This window comes from Pristis pectinata, chromosome 16, assembly GCF_009764475.1.
Source record: "Pristis pectinata isolate sPriPec2 chromosome 16, sPriPec2.1.pri, whole genome shotgun sequence".
NCBI classification, from domain to species: Eukaryota; Metazoa; Chordata; class Chondrichthyes; order Rhinopristiformes; family Pristidae; genus Pristis; species Pristis pectinata.
In genome coordinates this window covers 42,145,605-42,162,352 of record NC_067420.1, presented here as the reverse complement: position 1 = coordinate 42,162,352, position 16,748 = coordinate 42,145,605, and the positions used below count along the sequence as shown (strand labels likewise).

The following is a 16,748-nucleotide window of genomic DNA, read 5'->3' as shown; positions in this document are numbered from 1 at the left end:
GAGAGCAAGAAAGCAACATGGAGAGCAGGTTACCTGAAGATGGAAGATTCAGTGTTCCCACCACTGGTTGCAGATCACACAGGTGGAAAAATGAGGTGTTGTTCTTCTAGCGTGGATGGTGGATGTCCTTCCTGGCTGTCGAGAAGGCCGAGGACAGACGGGTCAGTGAGACGATGGGGAAGGGATCTTGTTCGACCCTCTTCACATCAAGGGCAACATTCCCTCAGTTTTTCCCATTTTGTCAGCTTTGAGTCATGGCGATTTGAGATTCCGCCAAGAGCACAGAATGCACACGTTGCCCCGCCCCACCTCGTCACCTTCCATGTCCAACGACCAGAACTGACCTCCAGTTTAGAAACAGACCCTGCCGTGAATCCCACTCTTCATCCGCTGACCGCTGTGATTGCCCACTGCCTAAAACTAAAGGGCATGGGGTTTAAGGTGAGAGGGGAAAGATTTAAAGGAGACCTGAGGGGCAAGGTTTTCACTCAGAAGATGGTGGGTATGTGGAATGATGAGCTACCAGAGGAGGTGGTAGAAGTACATACACCTATGTTTAAAAAACATTTAGACAGGTACATGGATAGGAAAGGTTTAGAGGGATATGGGCCAAACACAGGCAAATGGGACTAGCTCAGGTAGGCAATTTGGTCGGTGTGGACGAGCTGGGCCGAAGGGCCTGCTTCCATGCCGTACAACTCTAATGAAGCTCATCCTAGCTGTTCTTGGCTTCCTCGCTGATCACATATGGCCTCTCCATCACTGAATCTCCCCTCCACCCCCCACCCCCCCCCCCCCCCCCCAACTCTGCAGCAGCTAGAACTCTGATGCAGGCCCTGACAGAGGCCTGATGCAGGCCCACACTGAATAAACTTGATCCATCCTCCCATCACCTTCCCCTCCCCCGTGCTGCCTTCCCCTGGCTCCAAGCCCAGCAGCACTTCACTTTGAACAGTAACGTGTGTGTGTGATCAAATCTCTCCACAATTCCAGTCCCATGAGCCAGGGGGTTGTGGGTTCAAATCCCACTCCTGAGACCTGACCACAGAAATGGGGGTTGACTGAGGGAATTAAAAATTCACTCAAAAACCTGCAAGTGTTGAAAACCTAAAATAAAAACAGGAAATACTAGAAACACTCAGAAGGTCAGGCCGTGTCTGTTGAGAGAGAAATAGGGGCAATGCATCAGGTCGAAGACCCTTTCGGATGAAGGGTCTTTGACCTGACATGCTGAATGAGAGAGTGCTGCTCCTTCACATGGGGCATTAAACACAGCCTCTCAGCATTAACAACACCTTGCACTGGATTTTCATGCTAATTAGCTCTACCACTTCCTGCTGATCAAATGGAACATAGAAAAGTACAGCACAGGAACAGGGCCTACGGCCCACTGTATTATGCCAAACTAATTAAACTGGTAATTAAATGCCTAACTAAACTAATCCCCTCTGCCTACGAAAGGTCCATATCCCTCCGTTCTCTGCATATTCATGTGCTTATCTAAGAGCCTCTTAAGAAGGCTCCATCGTTTTTAAATGAGTGCAGTTTAAAGGCTGGGGACTTTCCAATGATCGTGAACCACATGTATGTCAGCTTCCTCTGCCAGATCCCATGAAGATGCATCAACACTCCTGACCAACTCTCACCAGCAGTGTACGGCTACAGAACTTCCAGCTGACAGTGATTGGAGAGAAAATTGCTTTCATTTTAGTTTTATAGAAAATTGTCTTTTATTTGTGGCTCAATCGCCCTGTGGTTTGGTCCGTGGATAATAAATCAGCTCCATGGTCTGTAAAGGTGCCAAGACCACACTAAGGTGGGATGTTATACTGGTTCTCCTGATACCTCACTGATATCTCCTCTTTTTTTTAAATATATAAAGTCTGTTCGTTGTGGGGAAGTCCAAGGTCATTCTGGGCTCTGGATATAAACAGGGACCTCCCGCAAGGTGACGCTTTGACTGCTTGGCAGATCCGCCAGGCTGCCACTGTCCGCTGAAGCCACGGCCAGACTTGTCCCAGTCGAGACGGGGTTGCCGCTTGCTTCCTCGGGCTCAGACAGGACGATGACGGGATCCTCCTGTGCCTCAGCCTCCTCGGGGGGCGGGCACCCGTCCTCCACCCTCTGCGCCCCCGGTGTGGACTGGCTGCCGGCGGGGACCTTCTTGGTCCGGTTGGGAGCCCGGCGGGGCGCTCCGCGTCGCTTCCTGACCTGCCGCTCCTCGGGTCGGCCGGGGAACCCCCCGCACCGGTGCTGCCGGAGGTACTTCTCCCGGGTGAAGCCCTTGCCGCAGGGTCCGCACCGGATGGTGTAGGTGTCTGTGTGTGAGTGCTGGTGTTCCAGCATGTGCGCCCGGCGGCTGAAGCTCTTGCTGCAGTACTGGCACTTGTAGGGCTTTATACCTGCGGCCGAGAGACAAACACAAGGGTATAAAAGCAAGGATGCATTGCGGGGGCTCTGTAAGGCATTGGTCAGTCCGCACCTGAAACCCCGAGTAATTTTGGGCCCCACATCTAAGGAAAGATGTGCTGGCCCTGGGGAGGATCCAGAAGAGGTTCATAAGACCATAACGCAGGGGCAGGCATGGTAGCGTAGCAGTTAGCGTAATGCTATTACAGCGCCAGCGACCCGGGTTCAATTCCGGCTGCTGTCTGTTTGTACGTTCTCCCCGTGTCTGCATGGGTTTCCTCTGGGTGCTCCGGTTTCTTCCCACATTCCAAAGACGTACGGGTTAGGAAGTTGTGGGCATACTATGTTGGCGCCAGAAGCGTGGCAACACTTGTGGGCTGCCTCCCAGAACACTCTACACAAAAGATGCATTTCACTGTGTGTTTCGATGTACATGTGACTAACAAAGAGATCTTACCTTACATATAGGAACAGAACTAGAGTCTGCTCCACCATTCAATCGTGGCTCATTTTTTTTCAGCCCCATTCTCCCGCCTTATCCCCGTAACCCACTTACCGATCAAGAACCTATCGATTTCTGCCTTAAATACACCCAATGACTTAGCCTCCACAGCCCTCTGTGGCAACGAGTTCCACAGATTCACCACCCTCTGGCTGAAGAAATTCCTCCTCATCTCAGTTTTAAGGGGATGTCCCTTTATTCTGAGGCTGCGTCCTACTGATGGAAACACCTTCTCCACGTTCATGATATCATTCACAAGATGATCTCAGGAATGAAAGGATTTAACACGAGGAGTGTTTGATGTCTCTGGGCCTGTACTCGACGGAGTTCAGAAGGACAAGGTGCCATCTCATTGAAACCTCCCAGATACTGAAAGGCCTGGAATAGATTGGACGTGGAGAGGATGTTCCCATCGGTGGGAGAGTCCGGGATCCGAGGGCACCGCCTCAGAATAAAGGGATGTCCCTTTAGAACTGAGATGAGGAGGAATTTCTTCAGCCAGAGGGTGGTGAATCTGTGGAATTCGTTGCCACAGAGGGCTGTGGAGGCCAAGTCATTGGGTGTATTTAAGGCAGAGATTGATAGGTTCTTGTTTGGTGAGGGGGTTAAGGGTTATGGGGAGAAGGCGAGGGAATGGGGTTTAAAAAAACAAATCAACGATGATTGAATGGCGGAGCAGACTCGATGGACTGAATGACCTAATTCTGCTCCTAGACCTTATGGTCTTAACACAAGCTGAGGCATCGGGAACGGCAGGTACATACTCTACACTGTCCACCCCACTGATTCCGTAGACAACAATCTCCCCTCAGAGTCACAGTTTGGGAGGCTGGAACCCCCCTCCAGGAGTGCCCACCAGCAGAGGTGCTGATCCCATCTACCCTCCTGAACTACAGGAAGGGTGCACGAAATCTGACATCAAAGCAAAAAAAAATTTGGCTGAAGGGAGAGGAAGAGTTAACACGTCCGGCCTACGATCCTTCCTCTTGAAACAACGGCTTTGTTTCCCTCTCCATGGATGCTGCCTGACCTGCTGAGTCTATTTAGATTGCTCTTTCAAAGAACCAGCAGGGGAAATGAGAGCTGAATGGCCTCAGGTACTGCATCCGTCATTCTTGCGAGACCGGAGGGAAGTGTAGGTACAAAGGAAGGTTCAGCTCAGCAGATCTCTGCATCACAGCCTCCCTTCATATCTAATACTGACACTTGATGCTGGGATACCTCCGGTCTTCTTTTCGTTGATCTCAATCAGTTAATTTTGCTTAATTAATCAATCAGTGCCTTTTCTTTATAATTTGGGTTTCATCCAGTGAGTGCCAGTAGGCACTCTGACCTTGGATAGCCTCTCAATCCCATCCTTGCGGGTGTGTTGAACCCAGAGCAGGAACCATGGTTGATTTTTATTCTCTCTCACCCTGTGGCCCTCGGACACATAATGCCCCCAAAATCACACCTTATTTAAGATCCCGAGTGACTTTTACGGGGTGGAAGTAGAGACGATATTTTCCCTTGTGGACTAACAGTCGCTGTTTAAATAAGTAAGTTTCCCATTGAAGACAGGAGGTGGGGCAAGAGAGTTGTGAAGCTTTGGAACTCTCTTCCTCAAAGGGTGGTGGAGGCAGAATCTTTGAATACTTTTAAGGCAGAGGGAGTTAGATGCTTGATAAGCAAGGAGATGAAAGATAACCATGGGTAGACAACAATGTAGAGTTGAGATTATAATTAGGTCAGCCATGATCTTCCTGAAGAGCAGAGCCGGGACCAGGGGTTGTGTTGTTACTCCCGCTTCCGATTCTGAAGCTTGTTTGTACATGATCCCACAGAATGAAACTTGAACACATCCTACAGATCCTAAACACAACGGGCAGGGTCCTCAGGGGTTTACAGAGGAACGATGCATTAAGCTTACACTGGAACAGAAGCAGCAGCGGTAGTGAGATCTGTGGCCTTTCAAACCACTCAATAAGATCACGTCAACCTGCCTTAACCTTCCCCCTTCAGCCTCAACATCTATTGATTTCAGTCTTGAGACTACTGATCGACTGAACAGGCTTTGTATTCCCCAGGTTAACAATACTCTGAACAAGAAAATTTTCACCACAATCCTAAATGGCCAAACTCTTGCTCCAAGTCACTGCTTCCTAGTCCCCTTAGAATTTTATACATTTTAATGAGATCACCTCTCATTCTTCTAAACCCTGGAGACTGAAGGTCTGCTCCACAAACGTCTGCTCACGGGAATCCTCCTACCTCAGGGATTAGTCTGTACCAATCCCAAGTCTTTGCTGTGAAGGTTTTTGAGCTCCATCAAATGGAACACGAGATCTGGGTTCTGGGTCACGAGATCACAAGTCTACGTCACCCATTCCTTCTTAGGGTGTGCCTGGAAGCTGGAGAAGGAACATCCAACCCTGGCAAGCTCAAAATGAACCTACTTTTAAAAATAGTTAAATTATGGACTGAGCTTACCTGAGTGTGCAATTATATGAGCCTTGAGTTTATCGGGCCTGTTGAATTCTTTCGTACAACCCGAATGCACCCTGTGGACAACAGAAAGCAGAGAGATTGCTCCAGATCAGTCAATCCTACATTAGGATAAGATAGCTTGAAACAGCTATGGACATGACTCTATCTTTAAGAGGAATTTAGACAGACACTTAAAAAGGCAAGGCATGGTCGTAATGTGGGAAAATGGGATTAGTGTAGAAGGGCAAAGGGCTCAGAATGAACATAGTGGGACAAAGGGCCTGTTTCTGTGCTGTACAACGCGATGATCAATGCTGACCAGTCCTCCAAGATGGAAGATATATTGGCCAATGACAGCCAGTTCCTTGAGGTGAAGGAACCCATAACTAATGGCGACCAATCCCTCAAGATGGTGGAGTCAAATGCCAATGCTGACCAACAGTAAATTAAAATACCGGTGATATGGAAGAGCTATTGGCTAACGGTGACTAATCCCATGGGATATTTCGATTAGAAAGACTCTTATGCAATCAATAAACATGGAAGCTCTGTCTAATACCACACAGCTCTTATTTGTCCTTGGTTTCTCTTCTGCTTGCCCCTAGTTGCCGTGAGAAGTTCGTGGTGCAATTAATTCCATTGCTTGTCACACACTGTGTGACTGGAGTCACAGTATACAGACCGTCACCGGGTTACAAACACGTTCCATTTTTACAGACATTCAGAAGCCAATTTTGTCCACCAGTCGGAAAATACGCAAAATCTCTCGATAGGGTAAGCACACCCCCACACCGTTGTAATGAATGGGGTTAATGGGGGCCGATTATCATGAGCATTAATTTATCGTGTTCCCTGCCTGGTTCCAATGGTAGAGAACCAGGATGTCCCGGGGTCACTGCTGGTTTCAATGGGCTTGAAGTATCAGTGGATGTCACATTGTTTAATAAAGTATCATTGCACAATAAAAGTGATTGCTTGTCAGTTTCCAAAGCAACTTGCTTATGTGGCCTCCCATGGTGAAAATGGCATCCTGTGTTCTTAAGAGACAATGGTGTCTAATTAGTGGGGAGGTTACAGGGAAACAGGTTTCTGTTCAAGAATGGCTCTAATTTGTATTTAATAATATTTATGGGAGCTCATTCGCAGATAATGGGGTGTCAATAAGTCAGGTGTTCGTAACCAGGAGAGGGTCTGTAGAGTAGATAAGGTCAATAAGCATCCTTCTCTGAAGGACGTTAATGAAACTGTTGAATTTTTAATTACATTTCTAATAATTTCACGTGGACATTTATTGAAACCAGATTTATTCAGCTAAACTCAAGTTGTCAAGGTGGGGGCAGTCAGAGGAAAGTTTATTGTGCTTTCATTGGCTGAGACCCTGGGCAGTGGTGGCACAGTGGCGCAGCGGGCAGAGCCGCTGCCTCACAGTACCAGAGACCCAGGTTCAATCCCGACCTCCGGCACTGTCTGTGTGGAGTTTGCACGTTCTCCCTGTGACCGCGTGGTGCTCTGGTTTCCTCGGGTTGGTGGGTTAATTAGAAATTGTAAATCACCCCCAATGTGTCGGTGAGCGGTAGACTATTAGGGAATTGATGGGAATGTGGGGAGAATAAAATAAATGGGATTAATGTAGGATTGCGTGTGGTTGATGGTAGGAACAGACTTGGGCTGAAGGGCCTGTTTCTGTGTTTTGAGGCTATGGCCAGTTGATGATCAAAGGAGAGAATGAACCCTTTCACCCAACTACAATAGTACAAGCACAGGTAGGACGGGGTAAAGGACTCCCCACACAGTGCAGTACGATCCACACTGTGGCAAAACCCACCTGAAAGGGCACTTGAATTTCTTGACGGGGTCATGGGTCAGCATGTGCCTCTTGACTTTATCTTTGCGGTTGAAAGCTGCTGAACACAGCGAGCATTTAAATGGTTTTTCACCTGTCCGGAAGTACAAGAGGGGGGTTAATATGATGTCGTCCATGAGAAATAAACCAGGAATAGTTCAGCCCAGGGTGAAGAACGACCACCTAAACCACATTTACAAGGTCTGAAATTTACCTGATGTCTGCTCTTGGGTCTGACCCAGGTTCCCAAAAGATCTTCTTCACGGTGTCACTTAAGCAGGCAACAGGGTCGTTCAATGATCAGGAGAGCTTACTGAGCAGAAACCTCCACAATGTCAACTTACCACTAAAACTCCAGTATATAACCTAAAACCAGAAAATGTTGGAAACACTCAGTAGGTCGGGCAGCAACTGTGGGAAGAGACACAGAGTTCATATTTCAGATGCTGCCTGACCTGCTGAGAATTTCCAACATTTTATTGTTTTTGTAGTATGTTGCCGGGTCTTCAGGAGTTGAGTTACCGGGAAAGATTGAACAGGTTAGGACTTTATTCCTTGGAGCGTAGAAGAATGAGGGGAGATTTGATTGAGGTTTACAAAATTATGAGGGGTATAGACAGAGTAAATGCGAGCAGGCTCTTTCCACCTAGATTAGGAGAGACAAGTACGAGAGGACATGGCTTTAGGGTGAAAGGTTTGGGGGAACATTAGGGGGAACTTCTTCACAGAGTGGTGGGAGTATGGAACGAACTGCCATCTGACGTGGTAAATGCGGGCTCACTCTTAAGTTTTAAGAATAAATTGAATGGATACATGGATGGGAGAGGTCTGGAGGGTTATGGACTGGGTGCAGGTCAACGGGACTAGCGGAATAAAGCTTCAGCACAGGCTAGAAGGGCCGAATGGCCTGTTTTCTGTGCTGTAGTGTTCTATGGTTCTATGTTTTATTTCAGACTGTGTCTGCAGTCACTGAGAATCCAGATATTGAAGATCACACTGATCAACTTCTTTCAAGTGGGAATGTACAGCCGGGACCATAACTTGTTTTCTTACATATTCACTTTCCAGGATGTAGCCATCGCTAGCTGCACCAGCATTTACTACCCATCCCCGATCGCCCCCAGCTCGCTCGGTCATTTCAAAGGACATTTAAAATCAACCACATCATCGCTGGCTTCAGTAGTTGCAAAGACCAGGTTGGGTATGGTTGACTAATTTCTTCCTGAACTGATGTCAGTGAACCAGGCAGGTTTTTAAATCATAGTCTGGTGGTTTTGTGGACATTATTATTCACAGCTGGTTTATTTGTTGAAATGTCAGATAATGAACTGAATTTAAATTCCACAGCTGCCGTGGAGGGCTCTGAACTCAGGACTCAGGATTAGGACGTAGATAAATGGAAGAAGGAGACACACGTGCTTGCCGATGCTGTCATATGGAGCACAAAATAAGTTTCCGGAGGAACTCAGCGCATCAGGCAGCATCTGGGGAGGCAGAGGGATGGTCAATGGTTCGAGTTTTGACCCAAAACGTCGACCTCTGCCTCCACAGATGCTGACTGGCCCGCAGAGTTCCTCCAGCAGCCTGTTCCTTGCTTTAAATGGAAGGAGTAGGCCATTTGGCCTTTCGAACCTGCTCCACCATCTAATACAGTCATAGCTCAGCCTTCATCTCAACAGCATAGTCCAGCTTCTTGACGGCTTTTGTGACCACAGACAGTTTGTCTGGGCCTCTGGATTAGCTGGTCTGATGACTTGGCACAAATCCTCAGCCTCAACTTCAAACCCTGACCTCAAGGAGCACCTGTCCAATACTCTGCAGTTGTGGGGTAACTGCTCCCATTAGGTCCCTGAACACAGTGTTTCACAGTCTGTATCACCCCCTCACCACAGCCCAGTTCACCGGGCCAAATCTACAACAGTGCAGTGATACCCAGAGCAAAGTGAGCCACCCTCAGACGTCGTGCTTATATTTGCACTGATTGATGCAACCTCACCAGCAACGATCTGCATTTATATAGCACTTGAAACACTGCAAAATGTTCCAAAACTCCCTCCAGGGAAGTGTCCAACAATACCGGGCGCCAACCCACAGAGAGAGGTATTAGCACAAATGAGCAAAGGCTCAATCAGAGACATTTTAAAAGAGAGAAAGAGGCAGTGGTGGTTTAAAGAGAGAGGCAGAAGGGATTAGAGATGAAGGGAGGCAGAGGGGTTTAAAGGTGAAGGGGCTTAAGTGTGAGGAACGCAGAGGTTTAAAAGGAGGGGATTCCTGAGCTCAAGACTCCAGCTGCTGAAAGTACAAAGTCAGTGGTGGGCAAAAGTAAATGGGCAAGAAACTTGGGGGGGGGGCTGGAGTCGAGTGCAGAGATCGCCAACTGACAACCGGGAATTGTTGGGGGGGGTGGGGGGGTGGGAAGGAGGGCAACTCACTGAAGTTAAGTACTAGTCGGGGAAGCGACCCCTCAGGGCCTCAGGGCCAGTGCAGGAGAAAGGAAACACGTGTGGACACAGCTCAGCACATCATGGAAACCAGCCTCTCCTCCACGGACTCTGTCTACACTTCGCTGCCTCGGTAAAGCAGCCAACATGATCAAAGACCCCACCCACCCAGGACATTCTCTCTTCTCCCCCCTCCCATCAGGCAGAAGATACAAAAGCCTGAAAGCACATTCCACCAGGCTCAAGGACAGCTTCTATCCCGCTGTTATAAGACTATTGAACGGTTCCCTAGTACGATAAGATGGACTCCTGACTTCACAATCTACTTTGTTGTGACCTTGCACCTTATTGCCTGCCTGCACTGCACTTTCTCTGTAACTGTAACACTGCATTCTATGACTGTTTTACTTTGTACTACCTCAATGCACCATGTAATGAATTGACCTGTACGATTGGTATGCAAGACAAGCTTTACCTCGGGACATGTGACAATAATATTCCGATTCCAACACTGCAGCGACACAGAGGGGGGAGTGGCTAGAGGGCCAAGTCTCTTCAGCAGAAAGGGGGTGCATAGGGTGATGGGAAACAGGGTATATTGGGCCAAAGAAGGGGGACACGAGCTTAAATCGCAGCAGGAGAGTCAACGTATTAAATCTGGTGACCTGGTGTCCAATATTTATTTCCATGTAACCTGTTCTCTCTCACATGCCCATTAACATCCTCTGACCCATGACTGTTCTGCCAACTCAAGCTCCGACCATATCATCAAGTTTGATACAACAGTGGTGATACAACAGTGGTGGGGCTCATCAGCAGGAATGATGAAACAGCTTACAGAGAGGAGGTAGTGAGGCTGGCGGATTGGTGCTCAGTCAACAATCTCTCCTTGAACGTGGACAAAACAAGAGAGATGATTGTGGATTTTAGAAAGGCTCAGGCTGACCACTTACCCCTGTGCATCAATGGCACCATTGTACAGAGAGTCAGTTGTTATAAGTTCTTGGGAATACATATAGCAGGCGACCTATGCTGGTCAACTAATATCTCCTCCCTCGCCAAGAAGGCACAGCAGCATCTCCACTTCTCATGGCGACTGAAAAGAGCAAACCTGCCCTCCCCCACCCTCACCACATTTTACAGGGGTACCATTGAGAATGTCCTGACTAGCTGCATCTCTGCTTGGTATGGCAACTGTAACATCTCTGACCCCAAGTCTTTGCAGAGAATTGCGAGTGCAGCGAGAAGGATCATCAGAGTACCTCTTCCCTCCACCTCGGATATTTACAACACACGATGCACATGTAAGGTTTACAGAATCATAGACGACCCTTCTCACCCCTCCCACGACCTATTTGTCCCACTGCCGTTGGCAAGCGGTACCGGAGCATCCGGGCCAGAACTACTAGATTGCTCAACAGTTTTCTCCCCCCCAGGCTGTCAGGCTCCTGAATACCCTGGAAGACAAATGTCACGTCAAAAGCCCTGATTTGCACAACGGCGTACAAGAACTTTGGCTGCTGCTGAACATGTTTAGACAATTAGTACAACACACTGAGCTTTGTATTTCTCTTCGTCCAACTCAGATTTGCACTAACTCTGCACTAAATTTGTATTTTGTATGCACTATTTTTGTTGCACTATTTGTATTTGCACAATTTTTCTGTTTTTTTGTTTGTGTTTATTGTACGTTCTCTGTTCTATGTACGTCCTCTGTTGTGTGAGTCTGGGGGAAATGACATTTTGTTCCACTATGTGTTTTTATAGCATGGATGAATGACAATCAAGTAACTTGAACTTGAACTTGAACTGATCCTCCGCATCCATTTAGGTCTAGACAGATGTGGTATGTGGAAGGAAACCGGAGCACCCAGAGGAAACCCTCTGGTTACAGGGAGAACGTGCAAACTCCACACAGACAGCACCCGAGGTTAGGATTGTTGACTTCAGGAAGGGGAAAGAGGGTGAACATGCGCCAGTCTACACTGGTGGATCAGTGGTGGAGAGGGTCAGCAGCTTTAAGTTCCTGGGTGTTAATATATCAGATGACCTGTCCTGGCCCCAGCACACGGATGCAATCACAAGGAAGACACACCAGCATCTTTACTTTCTTAGGAGGTTAAGGAGTTTTGACATGTCACTGAAAACTAACAAGTTTCTACAGATGTACTGTTGTAAGTATTCTGACTTGCATCATGGTCTGGTACAGCAATTTGAATGCGCAGGAACGCAAGAAGCTGCAGAGAGCAGTGGACTCTGCCCAATACATCACGGGCACATCCCTCCCCATCGGTGGTATCTACAGGAGGTGCTGCCTCAAGAAGGCAACCTCCATCATCAATGATCCCCACCATCTGGGCCGTGCCATCTCCTCACAGCTCCCATCGGGCAGGAGGTACAGAAGCCTGAAGTCCCACACCACCAGGTTCAGGAACAGCTACTTCCCTTCAACCATTCAGTTCTCGAACCAACCAGCACAACCCTAATCACTGCCTCAGTATAACAACACTGTGATCCCTTTGCACTACAATGGACTTCGATTTTTCTATTCTAATTGTGTTTTTCTTGTATACTTACACTTATGTTTTTCTTGTGAATGTTGTGTATCTGATGCTCTGTGCCTGTGGTGCTGCTGCAAGTTTTTCATTGCACCTGTGCACACATGGACTTGTGCAGGTGACAATAAACTCGACTTTGGCTTTGAACCCAGGTCTCTGGAGCTGTGAGGCAGCAGGTCTGCCAGCTACACCACTGTTCCATCCCTGATTGTTCAGCCGGACGTGGTTGGCTGCACCACAGCCACGAACCGAGGCAAAGCAGTATGGTGCTGAGGCTGACCGCTCATGGACGATGGGGCTGCACTTCAGATGAGATGTTACCAAGGTCCCTGCCTCCCAGCGTGGTGGACGGGCAAGCCCAGGAAGAAGCTAAAAGCCTTGCGTTTTGGTGAGATGCATTGAATGGGCTGGGGTCCTACATGAAACATTACAGCACAGTACAGGCCCTTCGGCCCACAATGTTGTGCCGACATTTTATCCTGCTCTAAGATCTATCTAACCCTTCCCTCCCACATAGCTCCCCATTTCTCTATCATTCATGTGTCTATCTAAGAGTCTCTTAAATGTCCCTAATGTATCTGCCCCCACAACCTCTGCCAGCAGTGTGTTCCACGCACCCACCACTCTCTGTGTAAAAAAACTTACCCCTGACATCCCCCCAATCACCTTAAAATTATGTGCCCTCATGTTAGCCATTGTCACCCTGGGAAAAAGTCTCTGACTGTCCACTCGATCTGTGCCTCTTATCATCTTGTACACCTCTATCAAGTCACCTCTGATCCTCCAAAGAGAAAAGTCCTAGCCCACTCAACCTATCCTCATAAGACATTCTCTTCAATCCAGGCAGCATCCTGGTAAATCTCCTCTGTACCCTCTCTAAAGCTTCCACATCCTTCCTATAATGAGGCGACCAGAATTGAACACAATACTCCAAGTGTGGTCTAACCAGAGCTTTATAGAGCTGCAACATTACCTCGCGGCTCTTGAACTCAATACCCCGACTAATGAAGGCCAACAGACCACACCACACCACACCTCAGCGTAACCAGTCCACTGCAATAACCTGTTATAATACTTAAAGCTCAAGAAAATCAGGTTAAGAGTCACCCTTTGCGTTATTGAAAGTACAAAGTTCAGAAATAAATTGCAATATATTGCTTTATGTTAGAACGGCTGAATTATGTTGCTGCAATTTTGGAATTACTTGCTGTGTCACTCTGCTGTTTCCACATTACTGCCCCTCACACACGTTTCCATCTGTAACATTCAGAAACCAAAGCAGAGCGCAAGACAGCTTTCTCCACATGAAACTTCAACATGTTCACGATGTAAAGTCTGCTCCTTCACGATGTGAGCCAGCCACGAGAGGAAAATTAGGGCAGATGATCCAAGGTTCGGACAGTGAGGAAGGTTCTGAAGTGTAACTAAAAGGAGTCAAAGGGGTAGAGAGATTCAGGGAGGAAATTCCAGAGCTCAAGGCCAAAGCAGCTGAGGGAACAGTCACCCACGGTGGAGCAATTAAATTCAGGAAGATGCATGGGGGCGGAATCAGAGGAATGCACAGACCGGAGGGCTGGAGGGGTTATGGAGATGGAGAAGGTTGTGAGATCGGGGAACCCAAACGAGAATTTTAACACTGACACGTTGGTGTGTCGGCGCACAGGGACTGCGGGAGTAGCAGTAGGGTTTCTGATGAGGTCAAGGTTACGGGGGAAGAGGTCGGGAATGATCCAGTGTGGAGCAGGAAGAGGGATTTCAGGAATACAGTGTGGCGCAGGGGTGGAGAGAGGGGCACATGACACGAGTGCAAGTGGGCGAGTGTAGGGTCAGAGCCAAAAGAAGCGGCATCCACGGTAGGCAGCATCGAGGGACGGTTAGGTAGAACGCGAGGTCTTACCGGAATGAATGAGCAGGTGAAGTTTGAGATAGTGCTCGGTTTTGAACGACTTTTTACAGATCTGGCACTTGAAGACTCCCCCTCCACCATGTACTGGGAGATGCCTCCTCAAGTACCTCTCGCTTGGGAATACCTGTGGACAGGAAGGCACTTTTCAGAAGGGCCGCTGAAGTCACAGTAGCCTAATCCCTCCCTGACTGCGGCTCCGATCTGGGGGTGCTCCTGGGTTGGGGGGGAGGGAAAATGGTATCATAAAATTTCAAGGATTGAAGACTTTTGTTAAGGATGTATGGTCCAAACGAGCTTGGGAGCATTGGGCTACAAATCAGCTATGAGACCAGCTTAGATGGGAATCTTGGTTGGTATGGACCAGTTGGGCCGAAGGGCCCGTTTCCGTACTGTATGACCCAATGGAACAGAAGAGGTTGGAGGGGTTGAGCGGCCTCCTCTTGTTACCCTGAGCTCAAGTGGGATTCCAGCAGCAACCCAGACTCGCACAGAGACCAGAAGATATCTACACACATCTTCCACTTTCCACAGAATTCTTGCAGTGCAGGAGGTACCCAGGAACACATCCAGGGATCAAGGAACGCAAGACTTTACTAGACTGGAGCTGAGCTCCAACTCTTTGAGCACCACAGTGAACGAACTGTGAATTCCCAATGGGATAAGTAGTTCCCAGCAGTGGGAACCCCTTGCCCTGCGTTGCTGGCTCCTTCCAGAGAAGCAGGGCCGAGACAGAGACCTCTTGCGTAGAGGGCGACCGTCCATGTGGGCCCCACCCACCACCAACTTCCAAACAGGTTGGGTGGGAAGAGAAATTTCTCGGAACATTTCTTCCCTCATTGACAGCAGGGTTTCCATCTGGGATATCCCCTCTCCCGGGATATGGGAATATCTCGTCACCACCTGACAATCACACACTAGGATGGTGTCAGATCATCAGGAGGTGACTGGTCAGTTGGTCTTTTCAACTGGGCAGAGAGGTACAGCACGGAAACAAGCCCTTCAGCCCATCATGTCTGTGCCAACCACTAATCACCCATTTACACTAATCCCAGTTTTTATTCTCCCCACATTCTCTTCAGCTCCACCCCTCACCCACACACTAGGGGGCAACTTACAGCGGTCAGTTAACCCACTGACCTGCACATCATTGGGATGTAGGGGAAACCACGTCAGGATCGAACCCAGGTCCCTGGTGCTGAGGCAGCAGCTCTACCCGCTGCGCTACTGAGCCTGGATTGCCACGACCGATGGATAGTGGGAGGGGCTTTGACTGGACCAGGCACGTGGGCTGTCCCACCAGCTCTACCCCCCTAGGAGCTGCCCGCTGGACACGGTTCACACGGTGGAGGGGGGTGCTCTCACCTTCTGGCAGTGCGGACAGGGGTAGTTGTGGGTTGCGGTCTGTAGGTGATGTTCCAGGGCCTCAGGCGTGGAGTATTTACTCAAACACCTCGAACACCTGTCGGCACACAAGCACAGGAGGGGTGAGGCTGACTGAGGATGAGTGATGGAATGGGAAGGGTGGGGAGGGAGGGAGGGTCAGGAGGACAGCAACGTGGGGGGGGGTGGCAGCAGAGAGGGCTGGGGGCCATGGAAGAAGTAGGTGTTGGGGAACAATGAGAAGATGGGGGCAACGGGTAGATATGGGGGCAGAAGAGAGAAGGGGTAGATTTGGAGGCAGAGGGCGAGAGAGGGGATGGGGGTGTCAGGAAAAGGTCAGAGAGGGTGGGGGGGAGAGACGGGGTGGGAGAGTGGACCAGCAGTAAAGGGGTTGTGGGGGGGCAGTAGGGAAAAATATCCGTCAGGAAATCTCCGCAATTTTTTTTGGGAAATCCAATCAGCACTGCCGGGAATATGGCAGGAGCTGAGATGAGTGAGAGACAGGGAGACAGGGGGTGGGCTGGTGGTGGGGGCCTCAGCTTTATACGCCAGCACAGCCGGCATCCGCAGAGACCGAGGGAAGTGAGGAATTTCCTCAGAAGGTCAGGAGAAACCTTGACTCCGACAGGGAGCGAGAATGTGCAGGAAGGGACCCGGCGGTTCGTGCTGGAGGAACTCGGCAGGTCGGGCAGCCTCTGTGGAGGGAAATGGACAGTTGGCGTACCGGGTCGGGACCCTTCCGCTGGACACTTGGAGGGAAGTTTGAGAGGACTGGCGGTCGGGACCAGTTGAAGGGAGACGTGGAAAGTTGAGGACACTCACCTGTAAAATGTGGGGCCTTTCTTGGGAACCTGCTGTGGATACAAGCTGTGGGAATACTGGTGAACTCCGAGCTCGTACAGTGACGGGAAGATCTTGTTGCAGAGGTGACAGCGATATGTTATTTCATCATCGTGATTCTTGATGTGTTCGACAAACTCCTCCAGTTTCACAAAAGTCTGGGTGCAATTCTTCACCACACACTTGTACACCTGAGGGGTGGGGGGGAAGAGCACAAAAGTCAGCTCCGGCTGTGGACATTGATGGTTCCCAGTCGCTCCAAAAGTCCAGCAAAGGTAGCCATGAGGGCTTCAGACTCAGTGGCCTGGGAAGTGTCCCAAATTCTGACACCGAGTGACAAAACAAAAAAATCAGGAAAATGACAAGGACTGGGGAAGTAGCACTGAGCAAATTGTTGGAACTA

General features: G+C 49.1%; 1 protein-coding gene across 1 annotated transcript in view; it reads right to left on the bottom strand.

Moving 5' to 3' along the window:
* Positions 1 to 878: 878 nt before the first annotated feature.
* Positions 879 to 16,748, bottom strand: part of LOC127578996 (zinc finger protein 341-like) — a 38,061-nt gene continuing 22,191 nt past the window's right edge. The window contains exons 10-15 of the mRNA XM_052031618.1: positions 16,328 to 16,536; positions 15,488 to 15,584; positions 14,117 to 14,249; positions 7,203 to 7,314; positions 5,381 to 5,451; positions 879 to 2,402 (exon numbers count right to left, since the gene is read on the bottom strand). Of these exons, the coding sequence (XP_051887578.1) occupies positions 1,909 to 2,402; positions 5,381 to 5,451; positions 7,203 to 7,314; positions 14,117 to 14,249; positions 15,488 to 15,584; positions 16,328 to 16,536 (1,116 nt within the window). The 3' untranslated portion in view covers positions 879 to 1,908. The remainder of the gene's footprint in view (positions 2,403 to 5,380; positions 5,452 to 7,202; positions 7,315 to 14,116; positions 14,250 to 15,487; positions 15,585 to 16,327; positions 16,537 to 16,748) is intronic.